Source organism: Bos javanicus, chromosome 21, assembly GCF_032452875.1.
Source record: "Bos javanicus breed banteng chromosome 21, ARS-OSU_banteng_1.0, whole genome shotgun sequence".
In the NCBI taxonomy this organism is placed as follows: domain Eukaryota; kingdom Metazoa; phylum Chordata; class Mammalia; order Artiodactyla; family Bovidae; genus Bos; species Bos javanicus.
The window spans coordinates 41,185,733-41,205,137 of record NC_083888.1 but is presented as its reverse complement, the minus strand read 5'-3'; the positions used below and the strand labels follow the sequence as shown (position 1 = coordinate 41,205,137).

General features: G+C 39.7%; 1 protein-coding gene across 9 annotated transcripts in view; it reads left to right on the top strand.

Annotated features, from left to right (window-relative positions):
* The first annotated feature begins 5,587 nt into the window (after positions 1-5,587).
* HECTD1 (HECT domain E3 ubiquitin protein ligase 1) overlaps positions 5,588-19,405 on the top strand; it is a 77,713-nt gene continuing 63,895 nt past the window's right edge. For 8 of the 9 annotated variants that reach the window (XM_061394079.1, XM_061394077.1, XM_061394074.1 and 5 more), the window contains exons 1-2: positions 5,588-5,677; positions 6,975-7,248. In XM_061394079.1, the coding sequence (XP_061250063.1) occupies positions 7,109-7,248 (140 nt within the window). In that variant the 5' untranslated portion in view covers positions 5,588-5,677; positions 6,975-7,108. The remainder of the gene's footprint in view (positions 5,678-6,974; positions 7,249-19,405) is intronic. The other variant, XM_061394071.1, reaches the window with a different exon arrangement.

Genomic DNA, 19,405 nt, shown 5'->3' with positions numbered 1-19,405 from the left:
GAAGGAGCAGACCTAGGATGCCACAGCAGAGAGCTGAACGAATCACGTAATATTATTAATAGCAGGCACTTTTGAGCGTTTATTTAATATGTGGTAGGCATTTATACGGAGAAGGCAATGGCACCCCACTCCAGTACTCTTGCCTGGAAAAATCCCATGGATGGAGGGGCCAGGTAGGCTGCAGACCATGGGGTCGACAAGAGTCGGACATGACTGAGCGACTTCACTTTCACTTTTCACTTTCATGCATTGGAGAAGGAAATGGCAACCACTCCAGTGTTCTTGCCTGGAGAATCCCAGGGATGGGGGAGCCTGGTGGGCTGCCGTCTATGGGGTCGCACAGAGTCGGACACGACTGAAGCGACTTAGCAGCAGCAGCAGGCATTTATATGCCTTATCTTATTTAATATAATTATTCTATGTGGGGTTAGTTTCTATTATCATCTTAATCTCATACATTAGGAAAACAAAGGTCAGAGAGGCCAAGGCAACACACACAGCAAGTCAAAGTAGCTGATGTCCACAGTGAATTAATATTTGTAATACATTTAGAAGGTTGTTAGGACATGATAAGTACCTAATAAAAATCTAGCTGCAACAATAATAAGTATTATACTAATTATATTTAAATATTATTGTTGTTGTATTGACTTAGGCCAGTGGTTCTCAGCCTTGAGCCTTGGCTATACATCTGAATCACTTCAAAAAATACTGATGTCCAGATTCCATGCTCAGAGACACTGACTGAACTGGCCTGAGAAATGGCCTGAGCATCTGACATTTTACAAGGTCCCCAGGTAAAGAAAACATTCACAAAGACACATCTGATAAATACTATTATCGAAATATACAAAGAACACTTAAAATTCAACAATAAGATGAACAATCGGCTTAAAATATGGGCAACGGATCCAAACAGACACCTCACTGAAGAAGATATACAGCTGGCAAATAAGTATATAAAAAGATTAAAAGAAAAGTATATACTTTCATAAGTATACGAAAAATATATGTTCCGTATCACGTCAGTAGAGAATTGAAAAATAAAATAATATTCCATTATACATCTGTTAGGATGGTGGGCAAAATCCAAAACACTGACAACAACAAATGCTGAAGGGACTGCGGAACAACAGCAACTTTTACTGCGTATGGAAATGCAAAATGGGGAAATTCCTTGGCGGTCCAGTGGTTAGGACTCGGTGCTCTTGATCCTTGGTCAGGGAACTAAGAGCCCACAAGATGCGTGGCAGTGTCAAAAAAAGAAAAAAAAGTAAATGGTACAGCTACTTTGGAAGACAGTTGAGCAGTTTCTTACAAAAGTAAACATATTCTTGCGGGAGGGAGAAAGAATCAGATGAACGTAGTCAAAAGGTAGAAATTTCTAGTTATAAGGAAAAATACGTACCAGGAATGTAATTTATAACATAATAATGATAATTAACAATGCTGAATATTAAAAATGAAAGTTGCTAACAGATCATGGAAAAAGCAAGAGAGTTCCAGAAAAGCATCTATTTCTGCTTTACTGACTGTGCCAAAGCCTTTGACTGTGTGGATCACAAGAAACTGTGGGAAATTCTGAAAGAGATGGGAATACCAGACCACCTGACCTGCCTCTTGAGAAATTTGTATACAGGTCAGGAAGCAACAGTTAGAACTGGACATGGAACAACAGACTGGTTCCAAATAGGAAAAGGAGTTCATCAAGGCTGTATATTGTTACCCTGCTTATTTAACTTCTATGCAGAGTACATCATGAGAAATGCTGGACTGGAAGAAACACAAGCTGGAATCAAGACTGCCGGGAGAAATCTCAATAACCTCAGATATGCAGATGACACCACCCTTATGGCAGAAAGTGAAGAGGAACTCAAAAGCCTCTTGATGAAAGTGAAAGTGGAGAGTGAAAAAGTTGGCTTAAAGCTCAACATTCAGAAAATGAAGATCATGGCATCCGGTACCACCACTTCATGGGAAATAGATGGGGAAACAGTGGAAACAGTGTCAGACTTTATTTTTCTGGGCTCCAAAATCACTGCGGATGGCGACTGCAGCCATGAAATTAAAAGACGCTTACTCCTTGGAAGGAAAGTTATGACCAACCTAGATAGCATATTGAAAAGCAGAGACATTACTTTGCCAACAAAGGTTCGTCTAGTCAAGGCTATGGTTTTTCCTGTGGTCATGTATGGATGTGAGAGTTGGGCTGTGAAGAAGGCTGAGCGCCGAAGAATTGATGCTTTTGAAAACTGTGGTGTTGGAGAAGACTCTTGAGAGTTCCTTGGACTGCAAGGAGATCCAACCAGTCCATTCTGAAGGAGATCAGCCCTGGGATTTCTTTGGAAGGAATGATGCTAAAGCTGAAACTCCAGTACTTTGGCCACCTCATGGGAACAGTTGACTCATTGGTAAAGACTCTGATGCTGGGAGGGATTGGGAGCAGTAGGAGAAGGGGACGACAGAGGATGAGATGGCTGGATGGCATCACTGACTTGATGGATGTGAGTTTGAGTGAACTCCGGGAGTTGGTGATGGACAGGGAGGCCTGGCGTGCTGCGATTCATGGGGTCGCAAAGAGTCGGACACGACTGAGCGACTGATCTGATCTGATCTGAACAGACGAAGTCCTAAGAGTTCTTTCTCATCACAAGGAAAAAGTATTTTTTAATCTGTAATATATCTATATGACATGATGGATAATCATTTCATGACATATGTAAGTCAATTAATTATGTTGTGTTCCTTAAGATTACACAGTGCAGTGTGTTAATTATATCTCAATAAAAATGGAAGAAAAAAAAACATTCTTACCATACAATCCAGAAACTGTGGTCCTTAGTATTTATCCAAATGAGTTGAACACTTATGTCCATGTAAAAACTTACACCTGGGTCTTTCAAAAGCAGTACTTTTATTGCCAAAACTTGGAAACATTCAAAATGTTCTTCAGTAGGTGGATGGATAAACTCTGGTACTTCTCGACAGCAGAATATTATTTGGCCCTAAAAAGAAGCAAACAAAAAAATGAGTTATTAAGCCATGAAGAGAACCTTACATCCACATTATTCAATGAAAGAAACCAATATGAAAGAGCTATATATGATTTCAACTATGCAACATTCTGAATAAGGTAAAACAACAGACTCAGTGAAAAGATTAGTGGTTGTTAGGGGCTAGGCGAGAGTGGGATGAACAGGTAGAGCACAGGTGATTTTTAGGGCAGTGAAATATTCTCTATGATATTATAATGGTGGATATGTCAAGATATGTTTGTCTAAACCCACAGAATATATATAACACTAAAAGTGAACTCTAATGTAAACTAAGGAATTTGAGTAATAATGGTTTATTGACATAGATTCATTGTCAGAAATGTACTAGGTTGTGGAGTACTTTTGACAGCTGTGCATGTATAGGGGCATTTATAAAACACTTCCACGTATAAAAGACTTTTAAGATTTATTTCTTCTCCATAGGAACTGTCTTCCTATTGCCAAAAACTAGGCCCTTTCTCTCTCCACTGCTGGAGGATTTTTCCAATCTCCCAGTTAATCTCCTTTTCTAGGTAGTTCCTATTAGCTATTCTGGTCACTCTTGCCCTATACATCTTTGTAAGACTCTTTAGAACTTTTCTCGGAGAAGGCAGTGCCACCCCACTCCAGTACTCTTGCCTGGAAAATCCCATGGATGGAGGAGCCTGGTAGTCTGCAATCCATGGGGTCGCTAAGAGTCGGACACGACTGAGCGACTTCACTTTCACTTTTCACTTTCAAGCATTGGAGAAGGAAATGGCAACCCCCTCCAGTGTTCTTCCCTGGAGAATCCCAGGGACAGGGGAGCCTGGTGGGCTGCCATCCATGGGGTCGCACAAAGTCGGACACGACTGAAGTGACTTAGCATAGCATTAGAACTTTTCTAGTCAATGTTCTAGTCCAGAGCTTGCTACTTTACCTCAGCATAAATTCTGTATCGCACACATTTAAGTCCCTGCTGACTTTAGCTCCTATTTTCTCCATCATTGCTTAACGCTGGCTTTTGCTTGAGGCACAGGTCCTCTTTCCTGTTTCAGAACTGATCAGGCTTTGCTTTATTCTTCCTCCTCCCTTGCAGTGTTCACATTATACCCATTTCTTCAAGGTCCAAAATAAATGCCACTTCCTCCTTGAAGACTTTCCTGGCAGCTCCAAGTCACACTCATAGCTCTCAAATAATTATTCTTATGTGCTGTAGTTGGGACAAGATAGTGGAATCCTCAACTCTTATCTCTTAATTTGACCTATGAGCAGGAGACCTAGGAACTTTACCTGCTATAGTGGGACATGTATTTATAGATATTCGACGTGCAAATGCGTAATTTAAAAAATACTAGTTCTTCAAAGATATGCAGCAGAAAGGAACACGCCTCAAATACTAACACGCGTTTTTGTTTTTTAAATACAGTGGGTGTAAGGTCATGGGTTTACTTATCTCACAAACCAAGGAATTCATTTCTTGATTAAAAAAAAAAAGAAAGCTATATCACATTTCCAACTAATTACGTCTCAGATGTCTCCAAGCGCTTCTCATAAGCAGGCATATTTTGTGTTCAACGCGTGTGAAATAAAACGTTCGAAGGGAATAACTACGGACATACTTAAGATCACAACCCATAGGAAAAAGTCGAACACACGGTACTGCTGCTTCCTGGGAACGCCACCGGGCCTGAATTCAAACCTTTTGGAACCTCAGCTCTCTCGTCTGTACAGTGGAGAGGATACTCGACAATATTTACCTCCCAGGGTTGTAGTTAAAGGTTTTCTTTCTCAACTGCCGGGCAGTTTGCCTCCCAGGACCGAAGGGTGGCGCTTTTCTTCCCGCGACGCACTTCCGTGCGCGAGGAGGGGTGACCAGCGAGGAGGGGAAGCTCTCGCCGGAGGCCGGGTCGCAGAGGCGGGCGGGAGGCCGGGCCAGGACAGGTTGGGCCGCAGCGTTGGGGGCTTTCAGCAAGAGCACGCCAAATGTATACACACCATGCAAAACACGCTGAGCGTGCGTGTACCCGTGTGCGCGCGGTGCTGGGAGTGCGCTTGAATTGACAACGAAACGTGAAGGCGCAGAGTGTACGATAGCAAAGCGACAGCTGACGAGGCCGAGGAAGCCGGAGACCTTCGGTAGCGGCGACGAAACTACCGGTCGCTCCGAGCCCCGGGGCTCTGCGACCCTGCGCCTCGGGCCGACGGGTCTCCACAGCGCCCCACGTGGCGGCCGGCGGGGTCGCAGCCAGCGGAGCCCATTTGCTCCGCCTCCGCGGCGCACTGCTGCCCTCCTCAGCTTCCCCGCCCGGCTCTCCCCCGACCCTCCTCCCTTCCCCCTCCCGGATCGCGATGGACGCGGCCTCCCCCCGCCGCCGCCGCCGGCTGCACGGCGCGGGCCTCTAAACTGCAGGGCCTGAGGAGCCGCGTGCCGGAGACGGGACGTGAGCTGGCTGCCGCCGGTCTGGGGAACCTCTGGCTTTCCTGTCAGCAGGTCCCTGCGGAGGAAGGGGAGGGACAAGGCGCGGCTTTTCCTGTGCCGCCAGCCCGGCTCGACCTGCGCGGCCTGCGGCTTCCTGGGAACTCGAGGGCCGCGGCCGGGCCTGGCTCAGCCCGCGGCCTGCTTGGAGCTGGACCGGAGCGGTTTGAGACGACAGGCCTGGGTAAGAGCTTGAGGAAAGGGGACGCAGGAGCGTCTTCGGCGGTCGGAAGGGTCGGGCCTGGTTCCGAGATCAGGGATGCCTGGCAGTAGCCTGGGAGCGAGACCCCAGCCCCTGGTGAGGTCGGCGGACTGCCGCCGACTCACCCGCTTGGCCCCTTTGTTTACCTCCCCCGACCCTGCCCACGGCAGGCCCCGGTTTGTCCGAGCCAGAGCCCATGGCTGGCCCCGTTGTCCTTGAGAAAGGATCGCCGCCCGACGGGGCCAGGGATGTCCCGCCGGGCCTCGGAGTTCCGGGCGCCGCTCCCGGGAGACCCATCGCCCTGCCTGCTCCGGCCTCCTCCTCTGGGGTAGAGAGGCTCGCAGCTCCACCTCCAAACTTACCCTCCTCCTCGACACAGGTAGCTAACTTAGACGGGTTTGGTTCGGGAAAACCCGAGCGCGGTGCCTGCGTCTCCCGCGCCGGGTCGGCTGGGCCCCGAGTTTTGGGTCACCCTTGCAGATCGCCGCCGTTGGGTGCCCACCGGAACCTGCCGCTGGATTTATGCACCTGCAGCTGGGTTACATGGGACCCAACGCTGTCCTCTCGTCAGAGTGCTTATGAGTTTTTGTATTGACTTGCCTGTTGTGGCTGCTTCTCTGTTGTTGCTGCTGCTGTTTTTAACCAACTGCCCGGTTCGGTGAGGATGGGGAAAGAGGACCGCAGATTGGCCTGTGTTCTGATCTGTAACGTGTTAGTCCATTGCACTTACTTGTAGCATTTCTTTTTAAACTTTTAAGAACAGTTGCTGCTACTGCCAAAATTCCTAATCAAATCATAGATCTTGTATATCGTTTGTATTTGGACATCTTAAGGATAGCAGTAAATTGAATCAGCAGAATTTAAGAAATTGAAGGTAATTTTAAAGTAGAGACTTGATTTGGAGGGGAATTGGATCAAAGTGCTAAGTTTCCTTAAAATACTGAATCTAATCCTTATCAGAAGATCAGCTTTGGATGACGGAGGGGGAAAGAAGTTTTCTGGGAAAAAAAAAAAAAAAGAACCCTTAGTAAGGTGTTGTTTGCCTTTTGGCAAACACGTTCGTGATAGCAATAGTGGGATCCGAAGCTTGTTTGACTGACTTTGACAAAGACGGCTCTGGTTTCCAGTTTAAGCAGCAGCCTAATCAGCTTATACTCTTGTGCAAAACTGGTTTTATTTAGTACAATGTATGAAGTTAAACCCGAGGAATAAGGAAAGTTGGATAACTACAGTTAAGTACACTATCCAAACATACTTACGAGTCTTTTCTAATTCCTAGGGCACCAAGAAAATCTGGCTCTAGCCGATGTAAAAGAAGAGAAAAAAAAATTAAGCCCACGCTGTTCAGTCCTGGACATTTAAAGGACTTTTTGCCTTTGCTTTTTAAATTTAAGCAAAGAAGCCTAAGAAACAATGGCAGATGTGGACCCAGATACATTGCTGGAATGGCTGCAGATGGGACAAGGAGATGAAAGGGACATGCAACTAATAGCCCTTGAACAGCTATGCATGCTGCTTTTGATGTCTGACAACGTGGATCGTTGTTTTGAAACGTAAGTACAGCCCTTCGTCATCTTCATTTGGGGGTGCTGTAGTGACATGTATATAACATGTTTTCAACCATCTGCTGATTTGAGTTTGTATAAAATTTTTCTTCAGTGAGTTTTATTTTTTTTAATATAAATTTATTTTAATTGGAGGCTAATTACTTTACAATATTGTATTGGTTTTGCCATACATTGACATGAGTCCACCACAGATGTATATGTGTTCCCCATCTTGAACCCCTCTCCCACCTCACTTCCCATCCCATCCCTCTGGGTCATCCCAGTGCACCAGCCCCGAGTACCCTGTATCATGCATTGAACCTGGACTGGCGATTTGTTTCACATATGATAATATGTATGTTTCAATGCCATTCTCCCAAATCATCCCACCCTCGCCCTCTCCCACAGAGTCCAAAAGACTGTTCTGTATACATCTATGTCTCTTTTGCTGTCTCGCATACAGGGTTATCGTTTCCATCCTTCTAAATTCCATATATATGTGTTAGTATACTGCATTGGTGTTTTTCTTTTGGCTTACTTCAGTCTGTATAATAGGCTCCAGTTTCTTTAGTGAGTTTTAAAACTTATCTTTTGAAAAGTTTCTGTAGTTTTGCATTTACAATCTTCTGAGAAATAAAAATTGGTAGGTAAACTAACTCCAGTAATGATAATTGTGATGACACAAATACATGTTTATTGATTGAATAGGAATTAGTAGAGAATGCTAATTCTACCCCATAACCTGATTGATTCATTTTCAAAACATGTTATGAACTCAGAAAATGCAAATGCTTCTTTATTTCTGTATCAAGAAATTGACTTGAAATTGATATGAAAATACAGATAATAATGAATACCCTTTCTTCATTGGTAAGTTTTAGGACACTTTTTTTTTTTTGGCATTGTTGTTTTTGGGTTTTTGTTTGTTTATTGTTTTTGGTTTTTTGGTGGCACTGTGTGGCTTTCTGGACCTTAGTTCCCCAACCAGGGATTGAACCCAGGCCACTGCAGTGAAAGCACTGAGTCCTAACCACTAGACTGTCAGGGAATCTCCTGTACTTTTGTTAAAGCAAATCATGGCTTTGTAAATTTCAGTTTGGAGAGGGTATAAATTGAATGTTAACCACATGACATAGTTTTTGGAATAGTAGAAGCAGATTGAGATTTGAGAGTTTAAGCAATTTTATTTAGAGGATTATGTAGAATTTGTGCAAAAATGTTAAGGAATCATTACTAGATTGGCCATTAATGCCATGTTTTTCCTCTTACGTGATACTTGCCCAGTTAGATTAACCATTCTTCTAAATGCTGAACATGTTTGTTTTTTATTTATTTTATATTTATAATTTTGAATTCTGGTGATAAGTAAATGAAAACTCAGATGCTTCTATATTGGTTTTAATGCGATTTTGAAGTAATTAGTAGAAAATGTTTGAGATGTTGACAAAATTTGGTATAATTATCTTAATTTCTTTAAGTTGGGAATAAGGCTGTGTTACTCACTAAATTGATGTATTTTTGATCATCTTCATTTTTGAATGGATCGTTAATGAAGATGAATTAATAAATGAATAATTAATAATCTTAGTTGTAAGTCCCATTGAGGTGGTACTATTAAGATAAAAATCCTTATGAACAAAGTTTCCAAATCGCAGTCTGTGACTCATTTATTTCAAGTAGTTATTGTTATTGGCAAATTTTGAGAACATAATAATTTAGCCCCTCTGTTAACACTTGTTTTGGTCAGAATCATAGAACAGTGAAATAGATTTTTGAGCATTCATAGCTTTCATTAGAGGGTTTTCATTAACCTGAGAATTACTTGTGGTATTTTAAAAAGTCGTACGTACCAGTCACATCAACTATCATATCCTCCATTAAGTACTAACATGTAGTAGTAGAGGTATTTGTAATGACATTTCTAATGTGTCATTATATTAAAACAATTTTAAAAGAAATTGTTAAAATGTCAAACTCATCAATGCAAAATCCTACTGTCCTATTATAATTGTTATTCTTTTCATTATCCTTTCCAGACTTTAGTCATATTTGATATAATGTGGATGAAATTAAAATCAGATTCAATTTATATTTTTTATTTACTAAGTGTAGGTATAAGAGAATTTCAAATTGGAATGGTTAGCCCTGTTTTATTTAGCATATCAGTAGATTGGAGAAGGAAATGGCAACCCACTCCAGTATTCTTGCCTGGAGAATCCCAGGGACAGAGGAGCCTACTGGGCTGCTGTCTATGGGGTCGCACAGAGTCGGACACGACTGACGTGACTTAGCAGCAGCAGCAGCAGATTGTCTATCAAAAGTAGACATTTGATTAAATTTATGACAGTTGTTTTTTAAACCTTTAACTTGCTTTCTTCATTCAGCAGCCAGATTTTCTTGTTGTCAGAAGGAAAATTGTCTTTAGTTTCTTTAAACCAGATATGCAGCATGGTGAGGTGGAAAGAATGGCTGTGTGTCATTAGAGACCTGGGTTCAGATTCTTGGTTTGCTAAATAAAGTTTACCCCTTGAGAGCTTTACTTTCTTCCTCTGTAAAAGTGACAGTAATCTCATATCTGGTTCGCTCCTTGTGAGGAGTAAAGGAAAGAATGTGAAAAGTGTTTTTGAGTAAAGTGAGCTAATTTAATGTCATTAAATATCTAATCTTGAATTTTATTTGGAGACTTTATTTCATGAAACTGGTGGGTTTTGAAGAACCTTTAAAAATTCTTTGAAACAGTCAACAAATAAGACAGGAGAAAAGCAGGATGATGTGCACATTTTAAATATGGGTGAAAATATCTTTTAACTTAATTTCATAAGATAGTAGCAAGTAATCCTTTTAGTTATGTCAAGTAAAGCAAAAGATGCCTATGTATTCAGATAAGTTTTTCTCTGATTAGCTTTTATTAGTAGTTATATGTTTGTTTAGTCAGGAAAGGCATATGGTGTGGTAAAAATAATGGCCTTTGGAATGAGATAGACATGGGTATAGGTTTTCATGGAGATTAAATGTGATAATACAAGTGAGATGCCTAACATAGTGCTTTAAACATAACAGTTAAGTGTTTCTCTTTCTTTAACTTAATATTGTACATGGCTATCCATTTTTTTGTACCCATTCTGACTTTTGTTTTTAATTTATTTTTTGCTGCGCTGGGTCTCCGTTGCTCTGCGGGCATTTCTCCAGTTGTGATGAGCAGGGGCTCCTCTTTGTTGTGCTGTGCAAGCTTCTCCTTGCCGTGGTTCCTCTTGTTATGGAGCACAGACTCTAGGCACTTGGACTTCAGTAGTTGCAGCCTGTCGCCTCAGTAGTGGCCGCACAGGCTCCAGAGCTCAGTAGTTGAGGCACGTGGGTTTAGTTGCTCTGAGGCATTTGGGATCTTTCCTGACCAGGGATTCAATCTGTGTCTCAGGTGGATTCTTTAGACCACTGAGCCACAAGAGAAACCCCTTGACAGTCTTTTTGAAGTTAAGGGATACACATTTTCTGTGAAGCTGTGATAATTATGCCTGAACTTAACAAGGTAATGCTCTAGAAAGTAAAATTCAAGTTCTGAGTTAGCTTTTGCTTTCATCTGTGATACATTAGTGAGTTAAATTTACGTTATACATTTGAGATAAATTTAATGAGTTATAAATGAGTAGTTTTGCATTCACATCAAAATAGTTGATCATTGTACATATTCTTAAAAGTAGATAAATCCTGGGCAGTTGTAGATCCTGTTACTAAATCTTTTCTTCTGGGAAGAATCTAACATCTCCCCAGAAGATCTAGTAAATGGAATATTAGGGATAGTGCTTTTAGTTACCAGAAAGCTCATATTAAAAAAATAATCATTTTACTTAATTATGAAGACACAGAAGGATATACAGTAAAGTGTAAGTCTCCTGGGTGACCGATTCTCCTCTCCAGAGGCAACCACCATTAATCATTTTCCTAGTGTATCCTCCCAGAGAGAAATATCCTAAGAAAGACTGCCTCAAGTTTGGATTCCAATACTGAATACAGTGGTAAAAGCCTCCTATTGTGTATGTACAGTAAAAACTATTTTAAAATACCTACAACAGTGTTAAGGATTTTAATCTTTTAAATTGTCTTCCTACTTTTTATTGTTAAAAAAAAATATGACCAAAGTAGATAACAATCTCTGCTCTTAAGTGCCTAGTAGTCTAATAAGGAACACATATTAAATAATTATAGAAATAGTGGTTACAAGCTTTGATAAGTACAATGAAGGAAAAGTTCAGAGTGCTGTGACAGAAGGTAGCAGGGGCATGATCTGGAGGAGTAGGGGTAGTCAGAGTGGTTTTTCTTAGAGATACGAAGGATGAGTAAGAATTTAAAGGATGAAGTATAAGGTGGTGGGATAGAAGGATGTTTAAAGGGAACGCAACAGGTGAAGAATTTTGAAGTGGGATGAGCATGTCGTGGTTGAGGAATTTGGAGAAAGGTAGTATGACTGGGCGTGGAAAGGTCTCTGGAGAACTGTGTTGAAAGTTGGGGCAAGATCAGATGGAATCTTGTGTATGCTTTTGGTTTTTTCTTAAGAGCAGTGATGTAAAAGAGTGAGTGATGGGATTAAATGTGTCTTAAAAATACTAATTTTTTCTGCTCTATGATAATAAATGTGTGATGAGGACAGAATAAATGCTTGTAGACTTAGATTTTGGAGGTAGAATAGTCAAATAGTTGAATGATTGGATATCATAGTGAGAAAGAAGATAGTACCATGGATAATTCAGATTACAATGGATGATGATGCCATTCAGTGAGAGAGAAAATCAAGAGGACCATGTTTTCGTTTTTGGTTTTTTTGGTCACACCACATGACTTGTGGGATCTTAGTTCTCCAACCAGGGATTGAAACCGGCCCCCTGCAAGTGAAAGCATTAAGTCCTAACCACTGGACCACCAAGAAATTCCCAGGAGGACCATGTTTTTGAGGGGTAGAGATCATGAATTTGGATTTGGCTAGATTCTCATATCTGCTTTGCATTTATTTTGTTGTATTATGTTGTTTTGATTGCAATATATGAAAAAATTATCATCCTCCAATAGATGTAGCTGGGAAAGGGAGGAATGTTGTAATGATGTCTTTGCATGATTATGTATAGTTTGATATCATACTCATTTGATATCATACCCAAAGTGGGCAAAGTGATAGTTTCTTGAGAGTTAATATAATGTGGATTCTGAAATCATGTCAATGAACTTGTATACTCTTGTAGATTAAAATCTATTGGTACTAATCTATTGTTTGGTACTTTGAGTGGGTTGTTTGTTTTTTTTAAACCCATGTGTAAGTTTAAAAGATCTTGCACTGGTCATGTGAAAAATATTGATCTGCTGAGTTATACAGATATTCCTGGTGTTGCCATATACCATTCTACACTGTCACAAACTCATATTTGTTATTATAAGTACTTAATCAGAAAAGTCTTCAAATAATGGGATCTGTCAAGCTCATGGTGGCAGGAGCAAGTTTTTCAAAGTTGTAACTTTGCTTGAAAGCTCGAATGTTATCATTGGCAGCAAATACTGTCAGTTGTTTTTCTTTGAGGTGGAATGCTTGCTTGGTTAATTTTTGAAAAAATGTTTGCTAGATATCCAAGTCTGAGTAACCACAATTTGTCTAAAGTTCTTTCAGGTAAAAAAGATGTTGCATGAAACAAGTGGCCAGTTCAACTCTCCAGCAGTTGTAAACTACATTTCCTTGACACAACCATCTTTCTTGAGTATGCAGAAGTGCTTTATGCTTACTTCCTATTTGTTTAAGTAGGATATTAAAAAAATACAAATTAAAAGATTTGAGATTGTGTGGCAGAAACCAACACAATATTGTAAATTTTTTTTAATTAAAAAAGGCTTGAGGTTTAATAAAATATATGTATATATATATTTGCTTTATTAAAGTAGTGAAGTTGACCTTTCTTTTCATGCTATAGCTTGGCAATGAAAATAAACGATTACCAATGGTACAGTTTAATGCTGCTGCCTTGATTCATGCTAAAGCACCAGGAGTTTATCCACCATTGCTTTTACATCATTAGTGTACATGTCAACACAAGAAAGAGAGTGGTTAAAGAAGAGAAAGGACAGTTGTGCTCAATACGGGTGAAAGGTCAAGTATGGTGAAGACTCAAAGATGTCCTTTGGATTTAGCAACATTCTCAAGATCATTGATCTTAATGAGAGCTGAGTGGAGTGGTTTGAGGACCAGATTTGAATGGGTTGAGGAGTAACAGGAGGAAATGGAGACCAGAGTGTGGAAAACTTTTTTGAGAAGGTTGTATTGGGAAAAATAGTGTGGGGCTTTTTCTTTTAGAGGTCACAGAGGAGAGAGAATAGAGAATTCATAGTATTCAGATTCTGAGAAACTGGGAGAGCGTTGGCTGCTGTCAGTAGTAGTGCTTTTTAAACTGTAATGTGCATACTGTGAATCACCTGGGGATCTTGTTAAGATGCAAATTCTGATTCGTTTGGTCTGGTGTGGTGACTAATATTCTACATTCCTAGTATGTTGTCAAATAATGCTGAAGCTGTTGGTCAGAAAAATCCCACACAGAGTGTCAAAGCTCTGATGTACTGATGAAGAGATCAGATCAGATCAGATCAGTCACTCAGTCGTGTCCGACTCTTTGCGACCCCATGAGTCGCAGCACACCAGGCATCCCTGTCCATCACCATCTCCCGGAGTTCACTCAGAGTCACGTCCATTGAGTCGGTGATGCCATCCAGCCATCTCATCCTCTGTCGTCCCCTTCTCCTCCTGCCCCCAATCCCTCCCAGCATCAGAGTCTTTTCCAATGAGATAGACTTACGGTAATTGTAAGGCAGGAAAGATGAAGACTTTTAGGTTTGATGGGAAAAACTTGAAGAGATTTCTGTCCGATGACATCTGTTTTCTCCCTCAAGTAAGAGATTTTAAAGGAATGGTAACAATGAGAATGGGTTTGGGGAAATGATTATGTTCATGTAGTGCTAGTGACTTCATAACAGATGCCCCTGCCTATAAGCTAACAATACGCAGAGCTACAGTCATAAAATATTTTTATGGTATTTTCCCCCCAGTTTTACTGAAGTGTAATTGACTATATTCTGAAAATACTGATTTGAATGTATCATTCCCTTTTATAAAATCTGTTGTGCTCTTTACCTAGTGAGTACAATTTAGGTGCCTTCAAAGACCTCTGCTGTATCTCACACATAGACACTATTACTTTTGTTTTCCATTGCTAAGCATAATGCCTGGTGTACAATAGCTAATATCCAGATACTGAACACATTGAAGAAATTCTGAACAACAGCAGAGTCTACATACTGGAATTTGACTTACTCCTTTTTCTTTTAGAGGGAAAGCTGTAATTTTCAACTGTTATGCCAGGAGTTATTGTTAGTTAAGAAATACAAAGTCCAGAATGGGAGCAGGGGCAAGAATGGAATAAAAGATAAAGTGGGGTCAAAAGATGTTATTTATTATCTTCAGGAAATAAAATTTATTAATCTTTTACATTTAAAATTTTTAGTTTTTTAAAAGTAAGTGATGTGTTCAATTTACAGGCTATATTCAGTAAGACATCACTATTATAGATAACTTTATTTTTAAAATGTTTGCTTTCTTAGTATTGTACATCTTCTGAAATCTTGGCCCAAGTCCAAGTGATATAGTGTGGAAAAAGCATATGGTAGTAATAGTATAGAAGATATTGCAGTTCTCAAGGGAAATTCTTTGTAACCTCATGAAACTTTTTGTTCTTGTTTTAAGTTATCTCTGCTTCCATTAGGGAAAGATTCTTTCGTCATTGCAGGTAGTATTTTGGAAACTTGCTTAAGTTGGATTCATCTGAAGATTCTACTTAGTCTCATTTTTGTGGTTGACTGGTCTGACAGTAGTTCCGTGGAGACTGTGAGTGATCTTAAACTTTCCTAATTTGGCCACCTTTGGGTCTGTAAGTTGGTCTGGTATAGTACTAGATTGGATTTAATATGTAAAAGTAATTTCTACCTATGATATAAGAGGTAAATATTTAGCAAGTTTACAAGTTGTAATAACTCTTTAATTGTGAGGCATCTAAACTTTTGTGCCGTAGATGTATTCTTTCAGTATGTTCAGGAAGGACTGTGATTATTGTATACGTGCAATTTAATTTGCTCTTAACTTTATTTAAATTACATATGGATTTGACAAACACAGAGTCGTGTAACCACCACCACAATTGAAATTCAGAACAGTTCTATGGAAAATGAGAGATAAAAGTGGATTCACTTTTTGTGTTGTGGGAAGGGTAGGGGCAGGGGAAGGAGACCTGATGGAGATTGGGCTTGTGTGTGGGGAGTGGAGACATGTTAGAGAGGCATTGGGCGTAAGGATGAAGAAGCAGATCACTAAGAGAGCTGATGGGATTCTTTTTGTTTGGTTTCTCTTTCTATAAGCAAGAAAGTTCTTACCTTTTCTTGATATCATTCATTCAGCAAATAAAACTTGAGTATCTTCCCATATGCAGAGAACCCTGTTGGGTGCGGTGTGAAATACAACTCTATTCCCAAGGAGCTTGCAGATTTTTAGGAGAGAATTATAGTGGACAACAGAAAATGAAATACAAATATAAATTGTCAAAGTAAATTAAAACCAAAAGAAAAAAAAAAAAAACCCAGGAGTCCTGTTTTGAGTAGTTAGAAAAGGTAACCCTGAAATTGAGGAGGTGACATTTAGGCTCACAGGAAGGATGACAAAGAACCAGCCATGGGCAAAATTGGGAGAAAAGCATTTTAGACAGAGGGATCATCTCACACATTAGTATCTGTTTGTTTTTATCTTTCTATCTGTTCATCCCCGCTGAGTTCATCCCCAGTTCAAATCTAACACCACAGGGTTCATTCTAGTTTTCTTTTTTGTGTTTCCATCTCCAGGCTACAATGAGAAATCTGGCTCCCATTGTCCTCAATATATTTATATACTTATTTATTTGATCACTTCCCTTGTCTGTATCAGTTGCTCATTACTGGGACACGCCCCTACACAAATGCTCTCTTTGTCTTGCTCATGCTCTTACACATTATTCCAGACAGACTTCCTCTTCCCTCTAGAAATACCTTCCTCAACAGTGGTGTGAAACATCTCTTATGTGGATGTCCAGGTGGCTATTTCAGTAGTTCAAACAAGAGTTTGAAGTTAGTTTAGATTAGGTTTGTAAAAGATGGTGTGGAGAGAAGTGGACAGACTTAGGATATATTTTAGAGAGAAAGTTATTGGGGTTTAACTAATGGATTGGATGTGTAACGTGAGCAAAATTAAGGGGGAGAACTAAGGATGATTGTCAGGTTTCTGGCTTTCTGTTTGGTTGTGACATTTGCAAAGCAGTGATTGGGGATGGAGGCATATTTGTTTTGAATATGTTTATTTTAATATGCCGGAGAAAGCAATGGCACCCCACTCCAGTTTATTTTAATATGCCAGAGAAAGCAATGGCACCCCACTCCAGTACTCTTGCCTGGAAAATCCATGGACAGAGGAGCCAGGTAGGCTGCAGTCCATGGGGTCGCTAAGAGTTGGACATGACTGAGCGACTTCACTTTCACTTTTCTCTTTCATGCATTGGAGAAGGAAATGGCAGCCCACTCCAGTATTCTTGCCTGGAGAATCCCAGGGACGGCAGAGCCTGGTGGGCTGCCGTCCATGGGGTCACACAGAGTCCTGCATGACTGAAGTGACTTAGCATAGCATAGCATTAGCATTTTAATATGCCTGTGATAATTCTAAATGGAGATCGTGATTTAGTTGGTCTGGAGTAGAGATAATATTTTGGGAGTATGTAGATGAGATTTATAGCTATGGTGTATGAACAAAGGGAATAGATGAGATCAACTAGATAAGAGAAGGGAGTTTAGAACTGAGGCTAGAATGGAAAACCAAGGGAGTCACTAAGCCAAGAGAAAATTGAAGACAAGGTGTGAAATAACTCATTGAATTTTCTTGATTATGTAAATTTTTTTCTTCATATCTGTTAACATGGATTCACACCAAAGAAAAGTTGTGTTTGTGGTTATAGCCCAGGAAAAAGGAAAGAAACGTGAAGGTCTTGTTCATAAGAACACAGTCAAGTGCTTCTTATCAACACAGGGTTACTTTGGAAATGATAGAAAGAAATGGATACTAACCAACAAGTAAAAAGATGGTTTTAAGGCCTTATAAATGTTTATATCATGATAACTGTCTTAAAGCAGGCTATCAAGCAGAATGTTAAAAAAAACAACACTTGTTATAATTTGTTTTAGTTGCAATATGAACTTTCAAGTAATATAGCTATAGTTCTTTCAACTATTCTGTACTTTTCAGAATTCATTAATTACTCTTTACATGTTTTCTCTACTTCTTTTGCTCAGTTTATAGTTAATTTGTATTGTTGGGGTTTTTGTAAATTGCTTTGGTTTCTGAATTGAAAAACTAGTGAATATGCCTAAAATACTTTCTCATGGTTGAAAAAGTAACTCAGGAGCTAGGAAAACAAATTTTTTTTTTCTTGTCCAACAGCCAGAAGTTTACAATAGATATTTTATACCACACCTTTGAAAAGTTCCCAAAGCAGGTTTTCATTATACCTGAAATAAAATAAGCTTTTACTTATGCAGAATACTTTTATTTTTCTCTTAGAAATAAAATTAATCACAGTTAAAGGCTGAGAATCTGTTTAGAACTTTCTGGTTTTTGTTTTTTAATTATCCCTTTAAATTGTTCAAGAACACGAGCAGGGAACATAGTTTATTCCCCCAATAAGATACCACATTTCCCCATGAAATATAGATAATTATACCGAACATTTCTCTTAAATTTTGTTTTTTGATGACTAGTTTTTTGTACTAGTCAAATTTTGTTTTGACTAGTACAAATTCTGTACTAGTCAAATTTTGTTTTTTGATGACTAGTTTTTTGTACTAGTCAAATTTTGTTTTGACTAATACAAATTTTGTACTAGTCAAATTTTGTTTTTTGATGACTAGTTTTTTATACCATTCATAAGATAGATGAACAATTTTCTTATTCTTAATATAAAGCATATGGTAGATCCATTCTTGCCATTTAATGTGACGACTGTCAACTTCAAAATTTTTTATTCTTTTTTCAAAAACTACTGTTTTCTCGGGGAGGTGGGGAAACTACTTTTTAATAAGACTGTGTTGTTTCTCAGTAGTATTAACGCTTTTACAATCTTATCTCTTCAGTATATTCATACTACATATGCCAGTGCAGAGAGCAGTAAAAATGCTTCAAGATTTCAATATGCTAGTCATTCCAATCTTCCCTGAGAACTACTGGACTATCTTCCATAATCTAATCTTATCCTCCTCCTCAGAAAAATTACAAGTAACTAAACTGGGAAAGGAATATGTCAAGGCTGTATATTGTCACCTCGCTTATTTAACATATATGCAGAGTATGTCATGAGAAATGCAGGGCTGGATATGGATCACAGGCTGGAATCAAGATTGCTGGGAGGAATATCAACAACCTCAGATATGCAGATGATACCACTTCAGTGACAGAAAGTGAAGAGAAACTAAAGAGCCTCTTGATGAAGCTGAAAGAGGAGAGTGAAAAAACTGGCTTAAAAATAAACATTCAAAAAACTAAGATCATGGCATCCAGTTCTATCACTTCATGCCAAATAGATGGGGAAAATGTGGAAACGGTCAGATTTCATTTTCTTGGGCTCCAAAATCCGTGTGGATGGTGACTGCAGTTATGAAATGAAAAGACGCTTGCTCTTTGGAAGAAAAGCTATGACAGACCTAGACAGTGTATTAGAAAGCAGAGGCATCACTTTGCCAACAAAAGTCCATATAGTCAAAACTATGGTTTTTCCACTAGTCGTGTACGGATGTGAGAGTTGGACTATAAAGATGGTAACAACAACCCTATATGCAGGACAGCAAAAGAGACTCAGATGTAAAGAATAGACTTTTGGACTCTGTGGGAGAAGGTGAGGGTGGGATGATTTGAGAGAATAGCATTGAAACATGTACATTACCATATGTGAAATAGATGACCAGTCCAAATTCAACGCATGAAATAGGGCACTCATGCACTGGGACAACCCAGAGGGATGGGATCGGGGAGGGGTGGAAGGGGGTTCGGGATAGGGGGACACATGTACACTCGTGG